At 47.7% G+C, this 21,095-nt stretch overlaps 1 protein-coding gene across 2 annotated transcripts in view; it reads right to left on the minus strand.

Annotated features, from left to right (window-relative positions):
- LOC311438475 (uncharacterized protein) overlaps positions 1-20,185 on the minus strand; it is a 50,750-nt gene extending 30,565 nt beyond the window's left edge. For both annotated transcript variants that reach the window (XM_084522875.1, XM_084522873.1), the window contains exon 1: positions 18,738-20,185. In XM_084522875.1, the coding sequence (XP_084379001.1) occupies positions 18,738-18,844 (107 nt within the window). In that variant the 5' untranslated portion in view covers positions 18,845-20,185. The remainder of the gene's footprint in view (positions 1-18,737) is intronic.
- Between the last annotated feature and the right edge of the window lie 910 nt (positions 20,186-21,095).

Below are 21,095 nucleotides of genomic sequence, written 5' to 3' on the forward strand. Positions count from 1 at the left end.
CTCCTACAGCCTGCTTTTTTTTATTATTTTTTTTTCCAGCAATGCATAAACACATCTAACGGAGTAGCTTACAGGGAGATTTCCATCACCCCCCGGCTCATGGCAAATGAGACATCTCCTATGCCAGCTCAGCAGCACGCTGCACTCCTTCCTCCCCCCCAAAAAATCTGCAGGACTTCAGGTCTGAGGCACCATTTCGTTGCTCCATTATCACGCAGCGATGAAAGAAGCAACATTTTAATTGTTTTCCATCCGCGGGATAATGAATTCTTCCTCGCCCTAAAACAAGGAGGCAGCAAAAGGAGGAACAACACGAATGCTCATTTTCTCCTCCAGTCACCAATTAAAATGCTCGTCAGAAATGTGACAATTGGTAAAATCAGTGTAAAATTTGGTGATAGTTTGACACCTTCAATTCTGCAGAAACTCTTACCTAGTACTCTCCACTAATCAGCTTTACCAAAGCTGAATTGTTCCTTGAAATTAATGGTGCTTCCTGTGGATTATGCTGCCTCCCAGCACGAACTAGCCTAGTAAAACATCTCGGCGATTTAGGAAGAGATTTTGAAGCAGATCTGCAGTAACTCGTAGGGAGCTTCTTCTCATTATTAATAATAAAGAATAAAATAAAACAGAAAGGGGGGACTAGGGAAAAAAAGATTGTGCTCGACAGAAAACAACGAGTTTTCGCAGGCACCTACCAACTGCCTTACCCTGCACCGTGCAAATCCTGACCAGCTGCTGGATCTTGATACATGGTGAGAATCTGACTCCTTGCGTTCTTCACACCTGCTTTTAACCTCACTACCTTCCAAAACCAGAGGTACAGGGCAAAAATGGCAAAATTTGCCACTCAGGTGTGCAATGTTCTCAGAGCTTGGCTTACCAGATCCCCTTCCCAGGATCAGCCTTCTGCTGCTCAGAGTCTGAAGTAAGACGACGAAATAAGTTATATCACTCGTGCCAGCCATAAATACCACCAGTTCTGCTGCTCATTCAGAAGCGAACATATTTTTCCATAAAACTTGAGAAAAACACCAAACTGGAGCCTGTCCCTGAGGAACTCTCCTCTTTCATCTCAGGCTCGCTCGTAATCGGTTCCCGGCACAATGCAACTCTCAGCCCGAACCGTGCCTCTCAGATACTGCCACCGTGATGTGCAGACAGGGGAAAGGAGCAGGTTTTCTCCCCGAGGACTGCTCCCAGGCACCTGTCTGGCAGCGATAAGCAGGCATCCAAACAGAGACGCGGACCCTGTTATCCTCCAAATATTTCGTACGTTCCCAAACCTCATGAGAGGTGGAGAAGACTGCTCCCTGGAGGACGTCATCTCCAGAAAAGAAAGTGCTGAAATTGGGTTGGGATGCGGGCAGCTTGCTTGAACACCGTGTGCCACAGCTGTAGCGTGGCTCAGCAGCAGGGCTGCACACCAGCACTGCTACGGGCGCGTGGCAGAGAAGGGTCGTTGCTGATGTGGGTCGCCCCTCGGAGAACAGCTATATCAGAAAAAGCTGGTTTAGAGCCTAAGCTAGCAAGAAAAAAAGGAGTAGCAGCATCTTTTCCTAGGGCTGGGGAACACCACCCAGCTTTGGCTCCTGCCTGGGGCAATCGCCCAGGAAGTGCGATTTATTTAGCCTAAGGGTAACGGAGCTCTGCTCCCACAGGAAAGCTTCGCACCCTGCTTTGGGAAAACTAACTAGGTCAAACGCATTTTCTGCAGCCCTACAAAGCCCTGTAGGAGATCCAGGGCTCCTCTGGGTGGTTTCCTTCCCACGTGGAGATGAACGCAGGCTCAGCCCTCAAGACACAGATGTGAAGGTAAAAATGTCAATTACCTGGAACAGGTCCAGTAAAACCAGATCATTGCAAAGCTCCAAGTTACCACAGAGTATCAAGTCCCTTATACCAGAGCAGAAGTATTATCCTACCAGGCAGCGTTATTCTGTTATGTAGCATTATTACTTTCCTAGCTGGATGTGTTGTCCAGCAGAGCCCAAGCAGCAGATAAGAAATGCCAGCAACATCACAGCACAGATAAGCAAGGCAGCAGCTGAGGAGACGGACCAAGGGGGCCAGGCCAAGCGCAGTTCCAAGCTTTAAATGTCCTTAAACCCGTTTTAGTAACAGCAGGGACATCACAAGGTGTGAGCTGGGAGGGAGGGCGAGCCTTCCTCCCCCAGCTCAGAGGGGAATTTTCGTGTCTCAGTGCTTGTGACGATGCTCATCTGCTTTGCAGCAAACAGAGCAGCATTAAAACCTAAAACTATTACTGTGGGAGCGGTCTGTCACTCAGAGACATGCCTGAGGTGTAAATCTCTCCCTCCAGCACCAGCATTGCCTGGGACTAGCCATGGGAGAGGTTGCCTGCCCTGGAATGAGCGTGCGTCATGCAGCACCAACGCGAGGAATGCCCTCAACGCTGCACAGACAAGACCTGAGGGATTTTGCAGTGCTTTGCGGTTAGGAGGCAGCTCCCACCAGGGACACCAGCCAAGCACACCGTGTAAATGAAGCTGTGCAGAATGGAAGCAGTCCCTAACAGAGAGCCAGAAATGTCACGAGACCATGGGCTTCCCCATCTGACAGCACCAGGGGCTGCTCAGGCGGCGGGATCTCCCACCAGATGGAGGTAAAATCGACATTTATGGGTGCTCAGCATTTTTCTGGCTCTGCCAACATGCTGGTGGTCCCTGAAGAAGACTGCATTAGTCCTGAATCCCACAGCAGCACCTCCTCCAGCGAGACCATCAGCCCTCATTTCCAGCAGGACCAGGGACAAACACCCCAAAATTGATGCCCCCCACCCGTGAGGTGGTGTTGCAGGAAGGGGAAGCAGCTAGCTGCCTCCAGAAGGACCGTGGAGCAATTAGAGCACTTTAAAATTAAGTATGTTTTATGTTACTTAGCTCCTCTTCCCTCAAGACCTTCTTTCCATTTAATAAAGTATTGCTTGTTAAACCAATTGATTCATGCTGGCAAGTGAGGAAAATTAGCTTCTCAGGCCCCAGGTAGCATGGTGTAATTTTCTCAAACTTCCAGGTGGGAGCTCCAAGCAGCACCTGCCCAGCAATCCCTCCCAGCCGGGGCTGGGTCCATGCGGCTGCCAGCCAAATTCTGGCAGAGGCTTCTCCTATCAGTGTCAGGAGAGCATCCCCTGGCTGCCAGCCCCCTGGGACACCAGCTAAGAGCAGAGAATCCTCCAACAGCCGCTGGTATTTCTTACGTCTCCTCAGAAGGCCAGGCACAGGGCAGCGTTATCTCAGGTGGCTTTGTTCTAGCACCAGTGAAACCAAAAACCTGCCCTCTGACAGCACAGGGGTGACAGCCCCGAGCCACCCGTCCTGCTGGCCCGCGTGGAGCGAGGCCAGGCAGATGGGGAAGGAAGGCAGGCAGGCAGGAAGGGACTCTGGAGACTGGAATTTGTCACGGAGCTGTGAGTCACCGCTCGTCTATGCGGGACACGAGGTAGCAGAGCCCAAGGACACACTGAAACCCACCCTCGGCGTTTTCCTCCCTAGGTGGGGCTCGCTCCACAGGATTTCCCCTTCCTCGCGTGGATACACAAGGTCGTTTGTAAACCGAAGTGACAGCCCGGCCACAGCACCTCAGGGCGGCAGGTTTGGGACAAGCAGCACCCAGCTCTCGGGGTGGCAAACGCGAGCCCGGCAAGGCACGGCCCTCAGCACCTCCAAGCAGCCTGGGGTGAAGGCCCCATCTTACCGTTTGGGACAGTGGTGATAAAAAAAAAAAAAAGGGCTAAAAACGACCTGAACGCTTCCACAGATAACGCGGATGGTGGAGAAGGACACGCTAACTAATTCTGCAGGTGACAAAAGCTGTGAGGAAGTTTGAAGACAGGGCTCAAATGAACATGATCTTGACGAGTCAGAAGAACCAACAGGCTTTAAAACATAACCTGTTTTGTACTCTGGTGAAGAAAAATGCAATGCTCTATGATTAGCCAGGGTAAGGCCTGAATGAAACAGGGCAGGGCAAGGCAGTGGTGCAGGAACACTGCTGGGACCCAACCCTCTGGAGAGCTTCTGCAGCACCAAGCTTCCCGTTAAATTCAGTGGCAGGGATGGGAGCCAGCGTGGTGCCCACCCCCAAGCTGCCATCAAGCACCCACTCAGCTCTTCGTACGGAGGAGCAAATAAGTCTGGAGATGTCAAAGCAGTCCTCAAAGCAGCACTGCTTCAAAATACCTGCCCTCCTCCCCGGGTTGGGAGCAAGCTCTGCATTGGAAACTTGAGAACAGAGTTAAGTCTCCAGCTGGACCCGGGAAATGTGAAATAACATACTCTGACCTGAAGAGTTTATGTGAATCCAGGGAAAACTTTCTGAAGTGGCTGCCTCAGATCAGGCCGCTCAGTCCCCACACAGCAGCCTGAATCGGTGGCCTCATTTCCAGACACCCACTGAGTGCTCAGCAGCTCCTGGAGAGCTGAGAGCTCAGGCCACTTGGGCTCTGAAACGCGGACCTGAGAGCAATTTTCTGTGCAATTTTTCACAGTCCTAATCCCGGTGTTTCGTGAACACTTCCCCTTTCTAGGCCGTTATTTTCTTTGTAATGTAAAAATAAATATTTCACATTAAAGCTATGCTAAAGCTCCAACTTTGGAAATCTTCAATGGGTGCAGAACTTCAGGCTGAGAACTACAGAACGGCGAAGATTTTACCATATCAAACAGGGTTTGCACTCCCACATCCCCTTCTGCATTAAGAATTACGTCCTGACTTGCATTATAATCACATTAGGGCCCCAGTCCTGCTTTGGAAATTTCACGGCTGCGGGCAGGGACGTATCTTCCCCAGCACAGCACCCATCCCCAGCTAAGCCACGTGTCGCAGCCAAGAAGCTGATTCCTCACCTTGTGAACGTCCCAGTTACTGCGCCCGGAGTTTTGGCTGCAAAAGCCATATGGTGCACAACGCTCAGCACCCCCTGACTAAAAAAAAAATGCGAAGAAGGATTATGGCTCCAGCGTGACACGGAGAGATCTTGTTACCACCACTCTCAGAGAATTATAACGATGGATTTCTTTTTGTAGCTTCCCCAGACAAGTACGTTGTACCTGTAGGAGGGACAAGGAGTTGAAGAAAAATAATCTTGCACCCCAAAATCCTATTTAAACAAAAATAATGTGTTTCAAACATGATTTTGGGTAAGTTTTGAACTGGCACCACAGCCAAAACCAACTCAAACGGGGTGCCAGCATTGGCACAGCGCTGCAAGGAAGAGCTCCCACCTGCTTTCAGAGCTGCTGCATTATCTGTTGGCTTCCTTTTGTTTGTTGCATGCATCTGAAGTGGTGGCTTTGTTTATTTTCAAGGTTTCCAATTCAAGCGTCTCAAAATTTCCTTCCCTTGACCCTGTCCTTCTTCGTCTTCGCAAGCACTACAGACAGTTAAATGAGATTTATGAGGAACACCAAGCCTGCGGAGAGTGAGAGCCCTTACCTGACCCAAACTGCTTACACCTCGGCTATCTTAAATGAGGCACCAGAGAACCGCCGATCCAGTTACAGTATTTTAAAGACTTATTTCTTCACAAAGTGTTATTTTGCATCTGTTCACGCTGCCTTCTACTTTCGCCACCTAAAACTTCAAAACATCCCAATGATATCCTTGAACCAAGCCTGAAACGGGAAGCGCTGCCAACAAGTACCTGCTGAGTCCACTTAGTTAAACACAAAGACCAGCAGCATCCGTTCCCTCAGTAATTTTCTCTTCATCATTATTAAAATGTGAGATTTTCTTACGTTCACACGCAAAACTTGACAATGAGGGAAAAAGTCTCTTCCCCCTTCCCACAAATGAGTCACGCTGTCACGCAGCAGCTACAAATTTGGAAGGCATTTCGCACTGGCATGTTCAACACCCCCGGTTTCTCAACCAAAAACCAATTTCTCAGCAGAAAACCATCACCTGGCAGTCCCGGCTGCTTGATTGGAGTGACCAGTCCCATCCCTCTCGATGCATTTTATCTGATTCTGAAAACAAACCAGCAGTGAAAACAAAGCAAGAGCTTTGTTTTCAAACAAAGTGACCAGGGGAGACCCTCGGAAGCAAACCCAAAACGCAGGTCACAGCCACGAAGGAGATGCTGTGAGCAAAGGGTGAGGTGCGAGGGCAGCTGATGGCTGGGTGCACCCACAGGGTGCATCGCGGCCGTCCTGAACATCCTCTGTCAGCCACAGGAGGGCAAAGCGAGCCTGGCCGAGCTGCACAAGCCCAATGAAAGCAGACAAACCCAGACAGGATGACAAGTGGCGAAGGAGAGAAGGGTTTTCCATAAAGCAGCATCTCCCCAGCCACCAGCGAGCACCCTGGCAGCCTCCCAGGCGTGTCCACCGATAGCGTTACCACGTGTGGAGACCTGAGCTGGCTAAACGGGTTGAGAAGACACACACACAAAAAAAAATCAAACTTTTTTTTTTTTTTCTAAGAAAGATAAGGCAGATCTTTGCTGCAGGACCTGTGGGAAATAAAGGGGGCTCATTTTATTCATTTTTCATCCTAGCTTGGAGCTGTTATAGATGGGGTTTGCTTTCCTCCCCTCTTAGAGGCATTCTCTTTTCTCACTATGATAAAGTCAAAATATATTTATTTATTTATTTATTTTTGCTCTTTGCATGTTCCAATCACCCGAAGGGGAAATGACCTTAACACACAGGTGCTGAAGATGTGACCAGAAGAAGACAATTTGGAGCAGGCTGCCTTCCCCCGAACATACCTCGAAAGCCGTGCTCAAAGCAGTTTGGCTAAAAATCCTAATCTCCCAGTCTTAGAAAAAACACATCTCAAATGTAAAAATCATACAAGACAAAAAGCCTTCTCAAAATCAAATACACAAGGCTTTTCACGGGGACGTATATCCTAAAGAAACAAAAGCAGAGGAAAAAAACATCTTCACCATAAAAGCCAGCTGTGAATAGTTGCGAGTAGCACACCGAAATTATCACCCTGGTTTCCTCAGAAAGAAACCATGACCTCTAGAGCCAAAAAGCTTGACAACATCAGTTTATATATCTTTGCCTCAGAGTTTTCCAGCCAGTAGCACCTCTTTGTTGATCGCCCTCATGCTTTCAGGCCGATATTAGTTGATGAAAGCAGTCTCTCAAGATCAGAAGACTGGAAGCTTGAGCCTTCAGGAAAATACTGTCACGAGGCACCCAGCAAAGAGCAGGGCTGGCCTGTGGGGCGCAGAGACCCTTGAGGACAGAGGCCGCGTGTTGTATCTGTGCCACTCGCCTGCTTCGTGCCTGGTTGCCTCCCTCGGGTGGCAGGCAGCCGAGCTTTCCATCTGAGAACTGAGCTTCCAATTTCCAGGTGTATTTCAAAAAGAATTTGAAAGATCCCCTGCTTGTCATCAGGTATTTCGGTCCCATCACTCACCTCGGAGCCGAGCAACCGAGACATTAAAGGGAAAGCCCATGCGTCAACAGCAGAAAAGAGGAAAGATGTTACGAGCAGACCCGAGGAAAAGGCAGCTCATGATTAAGTCATGAAATTGTAATTAGGGGCGCAGGAGAGCTGGAATACCCGAGCAGATAGATACTTTCTTTGAGGCTTCCTCCTCGGGAAGGCAAGAGGCTCTGCCGTAAATACTCTCAGAACCTGTGTCAGATCCTTGTCAACTTCCAGTGCTGTGAGAGGAGGCTGAAGCAGGGGTTGGAAAGAAATTTGTGCCACAGACTTCTGGGGAATTGGGAAATTCCTTCCACTGGGAAATGGCAGAGGTAGAGACAAGAGGAGCTGGCAGTGGGGTGAGCTCAGGGGGACGCTGCAAGGGAGACTCTGGGGATGCCTGCAAAGACAGCGAGAGATGCTGGGGTCAGCAAATACTGGGACAAGGGGAAAGTCCAAGAGCCTCTCTACGCCAGGCTGACTGGAGGAACATCAGGATCTGTTCCTTGAATGTACATGAGGAACAGATGAGAGAAATATCTGAAAAAAAAAAAAAAAAAAAAAAAAAAAAGCATTTTTGCTGTTTTGAGACCTTGCAGGTTTTTAGGGGGAGGGAGGTGCTGCTTGTGAGGGCCGCCTGAGCAAATGCACTGCTTGCATGTGGTTCGGTTTTGCTGCCGGGTGGTCATATTTGCCATTTTGAGCTTAATTAATCACTAAGGCACCTGGAGACTTGCTAAGGTTTGAGAAATTTGGTATATAAAAGCTGGAGGAGAGACCTCGCTGTGACCTCCCTGAACTTCGGGCAAGTAATGAAGTATTCTGAGTAAACTTGCATCGATCGTCTGGGCAGCCAGTGGTAATTAAAACAGTAAAAATTAATAACAGAAAGGTCTGTGAATATCAAGACTCACAATAAAAGCCTAAATTTTTCCTGAGTAAATTAGACGGAGGAAATGAGGCGCATTTCTCTCTCACACTGATTTACTAGAGCTGCTCTTTGCGTTTTTGCCATTGCCATTAAAGTAATGGTTTTGATTGACAGGGTCTCATTTTTAATTAGCCAGATCAACCACGGCACAACATCAGCGTTTCTGAAAGCATCTGGAAAAGCAGCCTACTTCTGCAAGAAAAGCTTATTTCCATGTGAAGATTAAAGCTCCCCGACAGCAGCAAGATGTTTCTCTCTGCCGTTTCACAAGGCAGACTCGAAAACCTCGGGCTGCCCCACACCACAGATTAAAAGATCCAGGGAGATAACGCGCAACAAGTCCTGCTTCTCACGGGTCTTGCTTCCTTAATCCCGTCCAGCAACAGCCTTTAACAGCAGTACGACCGCGTTTATCAAGGATGATAAACGATCAGGAGAGCAGGCAGCAGAGAGCACGGGCAGACACACAGCCCCTGGGTTTGGGGTTTTGCAGGTCAGTGCTGTATGTGGGGACTGAACCTCCCCTCTTGGCACCTAAGACACACCGGAGCAGGCAGAAGCAAAATCGGCACTGCGTTGCAAACACACCCACTATTTCTAGTCCCCAGCCAGATGTTTTCATTTTTATTAGAAGAGTCCAGAAGATTTTTTTGCTTGTTTGTTTCTCCATGAAACAGACACAGTTAAAAAAAACCTTGAAAGCTGCTGCAAAGAGAAATCATCGCTGCCCGGACAGCTGCGAGCAGGGAAGCAAACCCTTGCAGAAACTGTTCCTGCGCACAGGCCGTGCTTCTGCTTCCCTCCTGGGCTCCAAACACTGCAGGGCCCTTGGGTGGCATTCATGGGTCAGCTTTTCCCTACGGCTGATGCAGCACCTGATCCCGCTATCAGCTCCACTGCAGCCCTGGAGCAAGCAGCTCCAGAGCCCCACCAACTGCAGCAAACTTGCACCACCTATCGACGTGCCCAAGCCGTGTGTGAGGGCGAGGAACTGAGCACAGCATCCCCTTAATAACAAAACCCATCACGTTTCAGAGAGCCCCAAGTTTTTTTTTTTTCCTCAGCAAGAGATCCCACTGATCCCACTGTGCTGCTCCGGGCATTGCCCACCTGCTCTGTGCTGTAAAAATTGTAACGTGCAGGCTTCAGCATGCCGTGCACATCAGGCTCCTGCTCCTTCAAAGCTATGAACACGCTGGGCAAAGCTGGTCTGAAATCTTCCATTCAGCCCCGGGTCTTCCCTAACCTCACCACCAATATCCTGCAGTAGGGGGGACTTCCTTGGGAAGGGGAAGGCCCCGTGTGGGTCCCACATCCACAACAAGCCCTGGGGACAGGCAGAGGTGGGGCTGGGCTGGAATGGGGCTGTTTCAGCAGGGTCCCCTCGCACTGCAAACTCCCAGAAAAATCAGACCAACCTCACCCATCCCTGCTGCTTCGATTCTCTCACAGCCTTCCAGAGGCCTCCGTGCCAGCCCAAGGTCCTCAACAAGCTCAAAAACCACCTGAAGTGGGAGCGCGGGCTGGCCACCCCCCTCAGACAGCACTGAAAGAAGGGATTCAATTAAGGGGGTGCTGGTGTTCAGAAATGCTTCGGCAGCTTCAGGTGAGTTGCCTCAAGCACAGAAACTCCACTTCTGAGGGCATTTTGACACTTAGCAATTAGGCCGAGCTTTCTTCCCTAATTGAAGTAACAAAAAAAAAAAAAAAATCCTTCCAGGGCAATCATCTGCTGGAAAAACACATTGGTTTGGGAAAATTGGGGGGCTTGATTTTTTTTTTTTTCTCTGGCAGTTTTCAAAGACAGAGAGTGACATCCACTTTTACAATGGAGCTGGTTCAAGTAAGCAGATAAATAAATAAAAAGCCATTTCAACCTCCCTGGCCTGATCTGCCGCTCTAGGAATCCATCAGATCTTCGCAAGAGCCCAAGCCGCTTACCTGCATGTTATGTGCTTACACCCAGGGCACGTTGCTCAGCACTTGGAAGAGAGATTGGTGGCATCCAGAGACCAATTTATTTCTTTTTGCAAAGGATTCTGCTCCGTAGCAGCTTCGATGCTGTTTCACATAGCGCAGCACCTTCCAGGTGCCAGCTATCTCCAAGCACAGGTAAGAAACCCATGCCAAGAAAATACAGCAGTTATTTCTTCCACACTTCTCAACAAGCATTCCTGACTTTTTCAATATATCCACTCATATTACCCGGTTCTTTAAATGCTGCTTGAGCTGTACAGCTCGAGAGGTCTGTCCCATATGAGGTATTGCAATCCATTTCCATTCAGCTCTTTGATATCTGGAAATATGTGTTTGTATATATATATTTATATATTATAATAATATATATAACACTAATTATTTAAAGAACATACTAGAAAACACTATTATGAAGGCCTCTTTCATGTTACTTGCCCAGGCCATTCCTTGACTGCGATAAGGGAAGCACCAAAGAGCACCAGCAACCCCTAACGCGCTCCCTGACTCATGAGAACCAGATTCTCATCTTTATTATAATATTATTTCTTTCCAGAAATTACGGATGAGACAAGCCGTTTGATATTCAGTAACCTGTTTATGGGAAATGACTTTACACAAAACATCAAATGAGTTGACAGCAAATTGAATTTAAAATATGATTTTTTTAAATGCTCATGAAATTCATATTGCTTTAAATATGAATTAGCAGCAGTGCCAGAAGGGATGAATGCATTTCACTACCCGGCTGCAGATAATTTAACTGTACAGTTTTACCTCCATCCCCTCTATTCACTCTACTCTCCTGTTAAGCGGGGAAGGAGGCTTTTGGGGTACTCTTGCTTGGTTCACACACACCTCACGGCAGTATTGTGCATCCTGGTCAGACTTCAGGTCTAATAATTACATTCCTCCTACGTAAATTCTTCCCACAGCTTCAACAGAGTCAATATTCTTTATTTTCTGCCCACAAGTAAGCTGGGCTTTTAAAGATTTGCTGCCTGCCACCCTGAAGTGAAGCTGAAGCAATGCATGCAAATTATTTTGAAAGGTCTCAGGGCCCCGATGAGGAAAGAGGCTCGGCTTCAGGATCTCAGCAGCATTATTGAATTCACACAGGAAATAGCACTGCACATGTGATGGTTCGTACTAATCCAATAGGCACCTTAATCATACTCCTGCAGGTTAATGGGCTCGGATAAGATTATCTCCAAAACTGCACTTAACACTTGAATTGGACCTTTTCCCTTTGCTCCACGGGCACGCAGCCGGACAACCCAGGACTTCCCACATTTGCTGCAGGAGCAGGTCACGAGCAGCCAGCAGGAGCAGCCAAGCAGCAACCTTGGCGATCTCCATAAACAGCCAGAAACCACATATTTGAGACAGTGTCCTCAAAATCCAAACACCTGCATAGCCCTGTGTGCTGGAGGCACCAGCTTGTGTTTCAGCCCACCGGCAGAACATTTAAAGGCACGGCAAAGTGCCACAGATGTACAAAATCTAAGAGCGCTCCAGCAGAGAGTGACAACTAAAACACAGCTCTCTGCATAAAATCAGCTTTGTGTATTTTTCCACCCTGTATCAACTTACGGCATCCCAAAATTATGTTAAGAGAAGCCCTGCCGAAAATGCGAGTTTCTGTATTTCATCAGCTATCAGGGCTGACTCAGGATTACAAGTACTGAAATAAAATGAACATCCTGTTCCAGTTTCTTAACTACATTCTCTCCCTCAAATAGCATCAACAAGTGACTCAGTACAATGTCATAACAAACAGTACTTTTGTTACAGCAGCGTACTTGGCAAAAAGCAGCGCTCTCCAATAAATCAGCCGCATTTTACTGTAGCTGCTAATCAGAAGATCTTCACTTTGTCTTGGAAGGAAGAGGTATATATAGTGTAGAATAAACAGATGGCGAGTAAACGATGTTATTTTCATAAGCAAGTGGGAAAACTATTTGTCTGCATTCAGATGAAGCAGTAAATGATGTTTACGACTACACTCGGCTTCCAACTGTAACACCACGCTCTTTGATCTCACTGAGACCAGCCAAAGGCACATCCTTTTCTCGTTCAGATTTCAGCTGAAGGGCCCCAAGTGCTAATGCCACCCAGGCGAGGGAAGAAAGAGCTTATGGCACAGCAGCAGCCTGCATCACCGCAACATCCAACTCCTGGTGAGTAACTCTGGATGAAAGGAGGGAGCACCCTGAGAACCCGTTCATTCCAGCAGACACAAAAATAAAATATTTCAGGAAAAATAAATTCCTTCTCAGCGGTAGCTAACTCAGTATTTAGGTGTAGCTATATTAATTAGTTATTAATCTAAACTTACTAATCTAATAAGGCAAAACGATGTTCTGCTTTTCAACACGCGCATTTGTTGCAATTTCCTCCAAGTGGAGCATGCTCTGTGAGAGCTGCAGCTTCAAACAAAACAGCGATTGCAGTTTTTTCCTGAATTTGAATATGGTTCTTGAAATCCACCTGGCTTCTGCTATGGACATCCTCCTCCCAAGCCCAGGCCACTGCTTTGAAGCTCGGGTTTTAACACAGCAGAAGAAGCCCAGCAAGGAGGGCAGCTGTCGTAGCATCACGCACGAGACCTGGGCAACCAGCAACCACAGGGTTTGGGATTTCATCTCAATACAACCCTAAAAGTACTAGCAGTGGAAAAACACGGAGCTGAGGTTTGAAGGGTTGGGGGAATGGAGTTGCTTTTATTATTTTAAGCAGGGACCTCTCCTGCGTGCCAGCAGAAAGCAGCTTCCTCCCCTAGCCCCTCAGATTGGCAACAGATGTTGTATCTATCGTCATCTCATGGCAGTTCAGGCATTCACACGGATAAGCATTTTGCTTTCAGCCCCCTCTTTCCAACTTAGGAAAGTTGTGCTCTTCTAAATAATGACCTCTATTGCTATAGAAACCATATAACTATTTAGCTTGCAATCCAGCAGGTCAGAATACTTCTGGTCATCTTAAATACACTCAGTCCTGCTGTGCAGATGTGACCATGCCAAAGCAAAGGCAGCGCTTGTAGGATACCTCCTGTAAATCACACAGAAGTTGGCTGCTTTGTCTCCACAGAATTATCTGCACAACGTGTAACAGGCTTCTTGCTGCAGAAACATAATGAACGTACCCCAAATGGTTTTAAAACACTTATTCTATGATGATGCTACCAAAGTTAGGTATTTTCTTAAGACACTGAGGAAAGGCAGATGCATGGAAACAAACGGGTTGTTCTTTTGTAAAACTAAACATTTCTCTGCTGAAGAGAAAGAAACATTGTTTTTAATGTAGATGTATCTTGAAAAGGGCAGGTTTTGTTCGCTCTCTTACTCCACCAATGTTGTAGTCTCCCACCAGCCCCTTACTTCAGATTCAGGCTCTGTCCTGGTTTCACATTTTGTTTGGAACCCAAAATTATAACCCCAAAATGCCCCAGCCCTGCTAATCCAGCTAGGAAGGGTAGCGTGAGCAGGAACATGAGGCTGCAACGTGTCCGGATACCACACACTAAAGGCAGTATGGCAGCAATCTCTGTCATTAGCTAAAGCTGCTGCTCAAACTCCAGACATTTACTTAGGTTGGTGAAGGACAGATGTCCAACTTCTTGACAAAGGCCAATGTTTGAAGCCATCCCAGGCAGAGGCTGGATTTGAGGTCCACCAGCCCAATGCTGTTTGTTAGCCCCTGCCTGACTGCTCACCTCTGCCTCAGAGCAGGAGGGAGGCCCAGTGAGCCTCCTTTAACAGCTCTTTCTGCCACTGCTGACAGGATTAAAAGGGGGAAAAAAAAAATCAAACTGAGATTAGCTGCAATAATAATTAAATCTGACCTTCCAGCAGTTAAGCAAGACATCCTGCCTTTTGAAAGGGCCAACCCCAAAGGCACAAGGGACAGTTTTGACACTCTCCTGCTGAGTTATTCTTCACCCATTTACAGGCCTGCAATTCGACATGTTTTATAAATCACCACCTCAAAGCAAGGCCGAAATGACTAAACCCACTCACATTTCCCATTTGCAAGACTTCTCAGTTCTTCAAAGAGCAGGAAGGTATCTGTTTCGGTGGTAGGGGGAGAGCATCGTTAGCTTTTCTCAAACACCAACCTCTCCTATCCTTGCATAGAGCCAGAAATCTAGATGCTAGAGATTACCGCAAGAGACAAAATTTAGCTGCTCTGCATTTCATTACTTTATAGCCCAGCACCTCCCTCCCTCTCCAGCACTTCCTTCAAAACTTGCTGTCGCAATGGGTGTTGCCCAACAGAGCCAGGCTGGCGACCAAAGCACCAGCCACCACCTCACCGTGCCAGTGTGTCTCCCCCATAAGTTTTGGCATTCAGAAACACCACAGTCTTGATACTCAGATACTTGTTTAGTCATTTTCCCCAAAATCTCAGTATCATGATGAAATGGGCTTTACTAGGCACTCCTGCAGCAGAGCTATAGGGAAACCAGCTGGTTGATTCAGAAGAGCATGGTCCTCGTAGCATTCCCCTCTGGGATTTTCTTGAAGCATAAAATAATACTAATAATAATTTCTATCACTTTTTCTACCACACCATTAGTTTTATTTCCAAATCCATTTCTAAAGAAAAAAAACAACTCAATATCCTGTCCATGTTATGACTATAGATGTTGTAGCACAGAAAGGGTGAGAGGATCTCCTACATTAGGAGAAGAAACATGCGGGCGGGATTACAATGCCACGCATAACCCAAAACCACAAAGACATTACCGCCCCTGCCAAGCACACATTTTGTCACTGAAATAATTACTGCTGCAGGCCAGCCTTAGTCCAAAACAACCACCTATCAATAGAGACAGCATCCACCTAGAGTTGTGTTACGGCTTTTATGTTTTATCTTATGGGGAAGGAAAGCAGGAAGGAACTAGTAAGGAGGTAGACAACTTGGTATTTTTCCTCTCCCCACAGTTGGAGGCAGGGTTAGGTTGGGGTTCAGGAGCCCCATTTTGGCAATCTGCATCAATAACACAAGGGAGCTTGTCAGACAAGCCACAGAGCAAGGCTGGAGGCAAAGAAGCCAGAATTCATCTGTCAGCCTATTGCAGCTGAAGATGTGAGAGCAAAAGGACATGAAGGAAGAAAGGGAGGTGGCTGGCAATACTGCCCTGCAGAAATGATGTGTGCTAGACACAGCTGCTTCAGTGACCTCCCTCTGCTAGAATCAAGTACTGCTGTGCAGACAGCCTGAACAGCAAGCCCTGCCAGGGCCACAAAGCCAACCAACGAGCCCTTATCCTATCCTCACCCCTAAAGACACCTAAAGAAAGAGGGATAAAGACATTTACACACTGTTGGCACCACCAGTTGTCATTTGGCATCCTGCAGCCCAGCTCCCAGCACCAGGCATGGCGGTGGCACTCAGAGAAACCCACTTCCACCAGGGGCTGACCTGCCACATGTCAGGCAGCTCTACCCGCAACTCTGCAGAATTATTTACCAAGCAGTTTGCTAAATTATACAAAGGGAACAATTTGCAATGTAATGGTGTGTTTGCATGCTGAATATCTGATTTCCTGTTCAACAAATAACCTAAACACTCCCAACCAAATGAAATGTAGACGAGACTTAAAACATTTGAGGAAAAGCACTCATCCAGAAAATTAAGGTCAACATGGAACAGATGGTGCCTCTGAAAAATGTGTCTTCAACATTTATCTTTATGTAAAATAAAAATCTTTTAAAAACCTCTGGCTGTTTGGTGACAGTTGGACTTGAAATATTGAATCTTGCACTCCGCGGATAATAAAGAAGCGCTAAAAAATTACTTCAAAATACTAAATCTAAATAAAATTCTCTCAAATACTACGCAATAGGATTTTTGTGGGCATGTAAATACGTATCAATAAAAGATAGATTCAATCGCTTCTGTAACCACTATAAATATTGCAAGTGCTCTCCACATTTCCATAAATATGACCCGCAACTCCCAAGTGAAAAGATTTTTCATTTGCAGCTGTCAGGAAAAAAACAATCCTTTCTTCTTTACCAAAGTCTTCTCGAAGGCTGAGCTTGAAGCCCGGTGCCCGGGGAGTCGTGAACAACTTGTTATGAGGATGCACGAGATGCGTCCCCAAGCCTCAGAGGGCTCGGCAGCTGGGCAGCGCTGCTGGACGGCACACAATGTCACACGTACCTCAGGAAAAAAACGGGGGGCTCCATTTGCCAAGGAGATCGGCTCCAGGGCAGACACAACCCGCAGCAGAGCAGGGGATGGAGGCGGGCAGGGCTTTTTGTCCGGCATCGAGGCTGCTGAGGGAGCCGCCATGCCCGGGCAGCCCTCATGATGGAGGCTGAAGAGGCGGAGCCGGCATCGCCGCCATTTTGTTTTGTAAGAGAGAAGGGAGCCAGAACCAGCAGAAATAATAAGAGACAGACCTGTCAAACACCGAATAACTAAATGCATACAAGACAGATGTGAATTATACGAAAGAAATTGGGTATTGGTGGCAGGGCAAGGCCACGAGGCAGAAGATAAGCAAGAAACAGACGAAGCTCCTGCAGGACTGCAGGTGAGCACCCGTCACTGCTGCTAGCACAGACCTTCTCAGGACAGATGAAAGAGGGGGCAGGCAGAGAAGAAACAGCTGCACAGTGGGGTTCTTGCAAGTTCCCTTGAAACACCAACAGAAGCACAAGAAGAAAACAAAATCACAACGTCCTCACGCCCTGGGATGGGGTGAACCAAGCGTCTTTGGAGGAACAGGAAACACCTGCAGTCTCTAAAAATACAGTCGTAGGGACATCTCCTCCCATGCACCACTTACAGAACACCCTGACGACAGGCAGCATCCTCTGGGAGGCTGGTACTTCTGATCCCAGGCTAAACACTTCATCCCAATCCCTGTACACATTGTCCCGATCCCTTAAGTCAGTTCCCTGGGGGGCACAGCAACACCTGGGCCGAAGCTGCAGCCTGCGGTAACAACTGCAATTTGTCAGCTTCGGTCATCAAACTTCCAAAGCCGTAGAAAAATGTCTTCCCCTGTCACACACACACACAAAATGAAAACTCTGCCCAGTGAAAACGGACTGCTGAAGCACATCCACAACAACCCACAATCATTACAGATACTACCGGTCATTAAATTGTCACCAGACATGCGACAGAGTAGCTTAACAACGCATCTCTTTTTCCCAACACCCCTTCCAGCCATACGCATCCACTAGAAAGACACAGGTTTTTGTAACTTGTGTCTTCAGCTGAAACACTGATGAAGTGCCCCAGAAGGCTTCTGCAAATCCACTTTGCTAAAAAAAGCTATGGGGAGCTAATTGCAGCAATTTGCCAAAGTTGACACAGCCTTCTTAGCGGCTTCGCGATACTTACATACTTACATTTTGGGTCCTGCTTCCTCTAGAAATTACCTCCGATGCCCTGCACTACTGCAGGAAATAAGCTCAGCAAGAACATTTAGGCTCACTGTCCCTAGCAATGGGCCCTGCCAGCAGTAAAGCACAGCCAAAATGAAACTCGATTGCAAGTGCTGAGGCAAAGATTTCAAAAATGGCTTTTGCACAGGGCTTCCTTACTTCAAGGTCATCCTAAGCCACATCACAGGCAATTCCAATAAGCAACAGCACAGGAGCAGCTCAGTGGAGTCTTGCAAATAACAGAGAGGGCATCAGCTTCTCTTTCCCTCCCTAATTAAAGCTTTTAATTAAATTGCATCTATTTCTTTTTTATTTTTAAGAGAAGGTTGCGTTGATTTTGCTAGTCCTACTGCATGGCCAAGCGCTGCTGCTGTACATGGAAATGCCTGCATCAGGCCTCGACCTGCTATTTCTAAAAATAAGTCATATTAATTTGTTCCTCCAGCACCTGGTGTTTAAAGTTATTTCTTGGCAACCACTGTTCTTGGCATTTAAATGTTTTTCACATTCAGCTGAAGTCTGACAGCAGTCTTGGTTATCCTTCTCTGCCTTGCTAATAATTTGGTGGATGGCATGCAGGTGGCTCTCTCATAATTAAAAAAAAAAAAAAAAACTATTTACAAAGTTTGCAGTAGTTGATCTGAAATAATAGAGTACTCCATTCAAAGGTTAAATATAAGTAGGCTGCAGAGCTCCCTGAAAACATTGCATAATTTACAGATAAAAATAGTTTTGCTTTATTTGAGCTAGGTAGATTTTTACTGCAATCAGCCTAAACCTCATCTCTCCAAGTTACATGCTCAAGTTGATTACAGAAAATTAAATTTAGTATTAATCAACCTGTGAAGGAGGAAATTACAAAAATGAAACTAATGCATAAATCATAGAACATAACGGTGGAGAGGGCTACAGTAGACCATTTAATGCATCCTCCCGCTTGCCCTGTGCCAAAATCAACTCCCCCACCCCCAAGCCACCCCTGGCAGCATTTGCTCAATATTTTAAACATTTACCTGCAGTACAGACTGGAGAAGCCACCAGCCCTCCTGCCACAGAGCTTCTCCCAGCATCTCCAGGCTATCCTGGTTTTCCAAGCAGGCATGAATGTGCCTGAGAGCATCAGCCCACGCCTGCCCTGGCACAGAGGAGCCGAGTGGAGCAGAAGCACCAGGTGCAGCAGATCAGATGCTAAGAGCTGCACTTCCCACCTGGCAGGGCTGGGGGGGGGGGGGTATGGAAAACGCAAGCTTCACCTGTGTTTCTAAACTTGTCTTGATTTAGAAATAAAACCCTGCATGCTGGTTGTGGCTTTCAGCTTTTCTAGTGTTCAGCCTCTGCACCAGTGAGTTCAGCTTCCAGCAGGTCTGCCCGACCACCCCCGGTTTCACAGATGGGAACCCGCTGCCTGCACAGGACCTACTGCAAACCATGCTTAAATTCAGAGGGAACTCCCAGCCACCCCCATGGGGTCACGCAACATGCAGCTGCACTCCTAGAGGGTCCTGGTTAATGATTTACTAAGCTGATTTTGTCTTTTATGTGCTAGTTACCTAATATGTGGTAGCTAGTCAGCAGTGGAGGGACTGCACTGCCTTGGGTTCTCCCTCTGCAGAGCAGATCTCGTCCCATTTCAGCTCTCATGGGAAGCAGCTAGCTCTGAACGTGCGTTTACAGCACACAAGAATTTTCTTTCTCTGATAAATCCTGATGTTTTACTCCGTCCCTAATCTTGCTCCCTAGGAAACGTGCAACCCAGAGCCTGTTTATCAGCTGGGAGGTGGCTTTAGATGAAGCTCCTATATCTACATTACTTTCTTCCTGAGGAAATAAAAAAAAGTAGTTATTTAGAGAAATGAAAAAGCTAAATGAAGTCCTTAACTCTCCCCCTTAGTAACTTCCACATTTAGTTTCGAATCCCTCTGAAGTCCATCCTCTGTAGTTTAGTAAACAGGGTTTTTTAGGATTATTTTCTCCATCCCAATTGCAAGATGCTGTGTATATACATATAAAAATATTCATACACAAACGCCCATCTCAGATCAAAAAGCATAATCCCTACAAAGGGCCGCAACAACTTCAGATTCCCTGGATGAGAGTAAGGGAGTCAGTAAGGTGATTAAGGCTCAAGCCAGAAAGTGCATCTCTGGTTGAATTCTTGAAGAGATTGTCAGGCAGTCGCCCCTTACTAGGTTTATCACATCCTCCACTGCAAAAGTAACCAGAAAAAAAGAAACGGGGGTGGAACCAGCACCGTGAGGGCTCCCATGCTTCCTTCTGAGCACAACCACCAAGGCGGGCACGCAGGGTGCTGGCCGGGGGTCTGCTGGCACCCTGTGCCCCTGGTAGCAAGGGCAGGGCTCACCCAGCAGAAGAGCACAGCAGGGGGAGCATCTGGGTTAAAGTGAAACCATTGCTGCTCCTGTGCTCGTTAACAGAGCCTCACCACGAGGAGTCCCAGCCCCGCAGTCTCCTCGGTAGCACGCTGGTGCTGGGCTAAGGGCAGAAACTCCCGAAACCAGCCAAGAGCCAGCCACTGGCCAGACCTGCACAGGCAGAGCCACACACCTCCACGGGTCCCCCTGGAAAACACCACCAGGCTGCACCAAGACTTGCTTGGTTCAAAGTTTAGGGAAAAAGAAGGGCAAAGCTACCTATGTGAAAGAGGAGCAAGGAAATCCCCAGGCTGCTGAGAACACACAGGCCATGCAGCGGCCCAGCAAAGCTGTCCCAGAAACGCCTGGAAACCCCTTGCTTTGACCAGTTCCCAGTTCCAGCAAGCACTTTGGGAGCTGCCGGTGCAAAGTGCCTTTATGAAACAGATAATAACCCCTTGTCTGGGGGGCAGGGACATTAAAGATCCCTACAGGAAGGGTGCAGTCAGGCCATTAGCAAAACAGGCCTACACACTGAGGCCTGTAAGGCCAAAGCTATTCAGGTGTCTCATGAGAGCTGTGATTATGCCACCACATGCCCTGCTCCAGCACCCCTGTGTTCCTCACAGCACCTTCCCCTCTCACTGGGGCTGTAGGTTGCACATGCAGGGTCAGGCACTGCTTGGCAATAGGACTGCTTTTCCACTTTGAGCATGAAGGGGATTGGGGCCGAGGAAGAACTAATGCAGCACACGGGGGACTTCAGCAGATAAGCAACAGAACTCCCCACTGCTACACTGCTGAAGTCCCTTATGGGGACTTAAGAGGAGAATGGCACCATAATGGGACATGGCCTGGGTGTGTGGTGGCCCCAAGTGCATCAGGACTGCTCAGCCGCACGGCAGAAGGCTGTTTGGGGAAGTGGGCAGCTTCCAGCTTCCTCCTTCAGTGGTCTGTGCGAGGGCTGAAACTACCCTCACAAAAATCCCACCTCTGGTG

This window comes from Aythya ferina, assembly GCF_964211825.1.
Source record: "Aythya ferina genome assembly, chromosome: 6".
Classification (NCBI taxonomy): domain Eukaryota; kingdom Metazoa; phylum Chordata; class Aves; order Anseriformes; family Anatidae; genus Aythya; species Aythya ferina.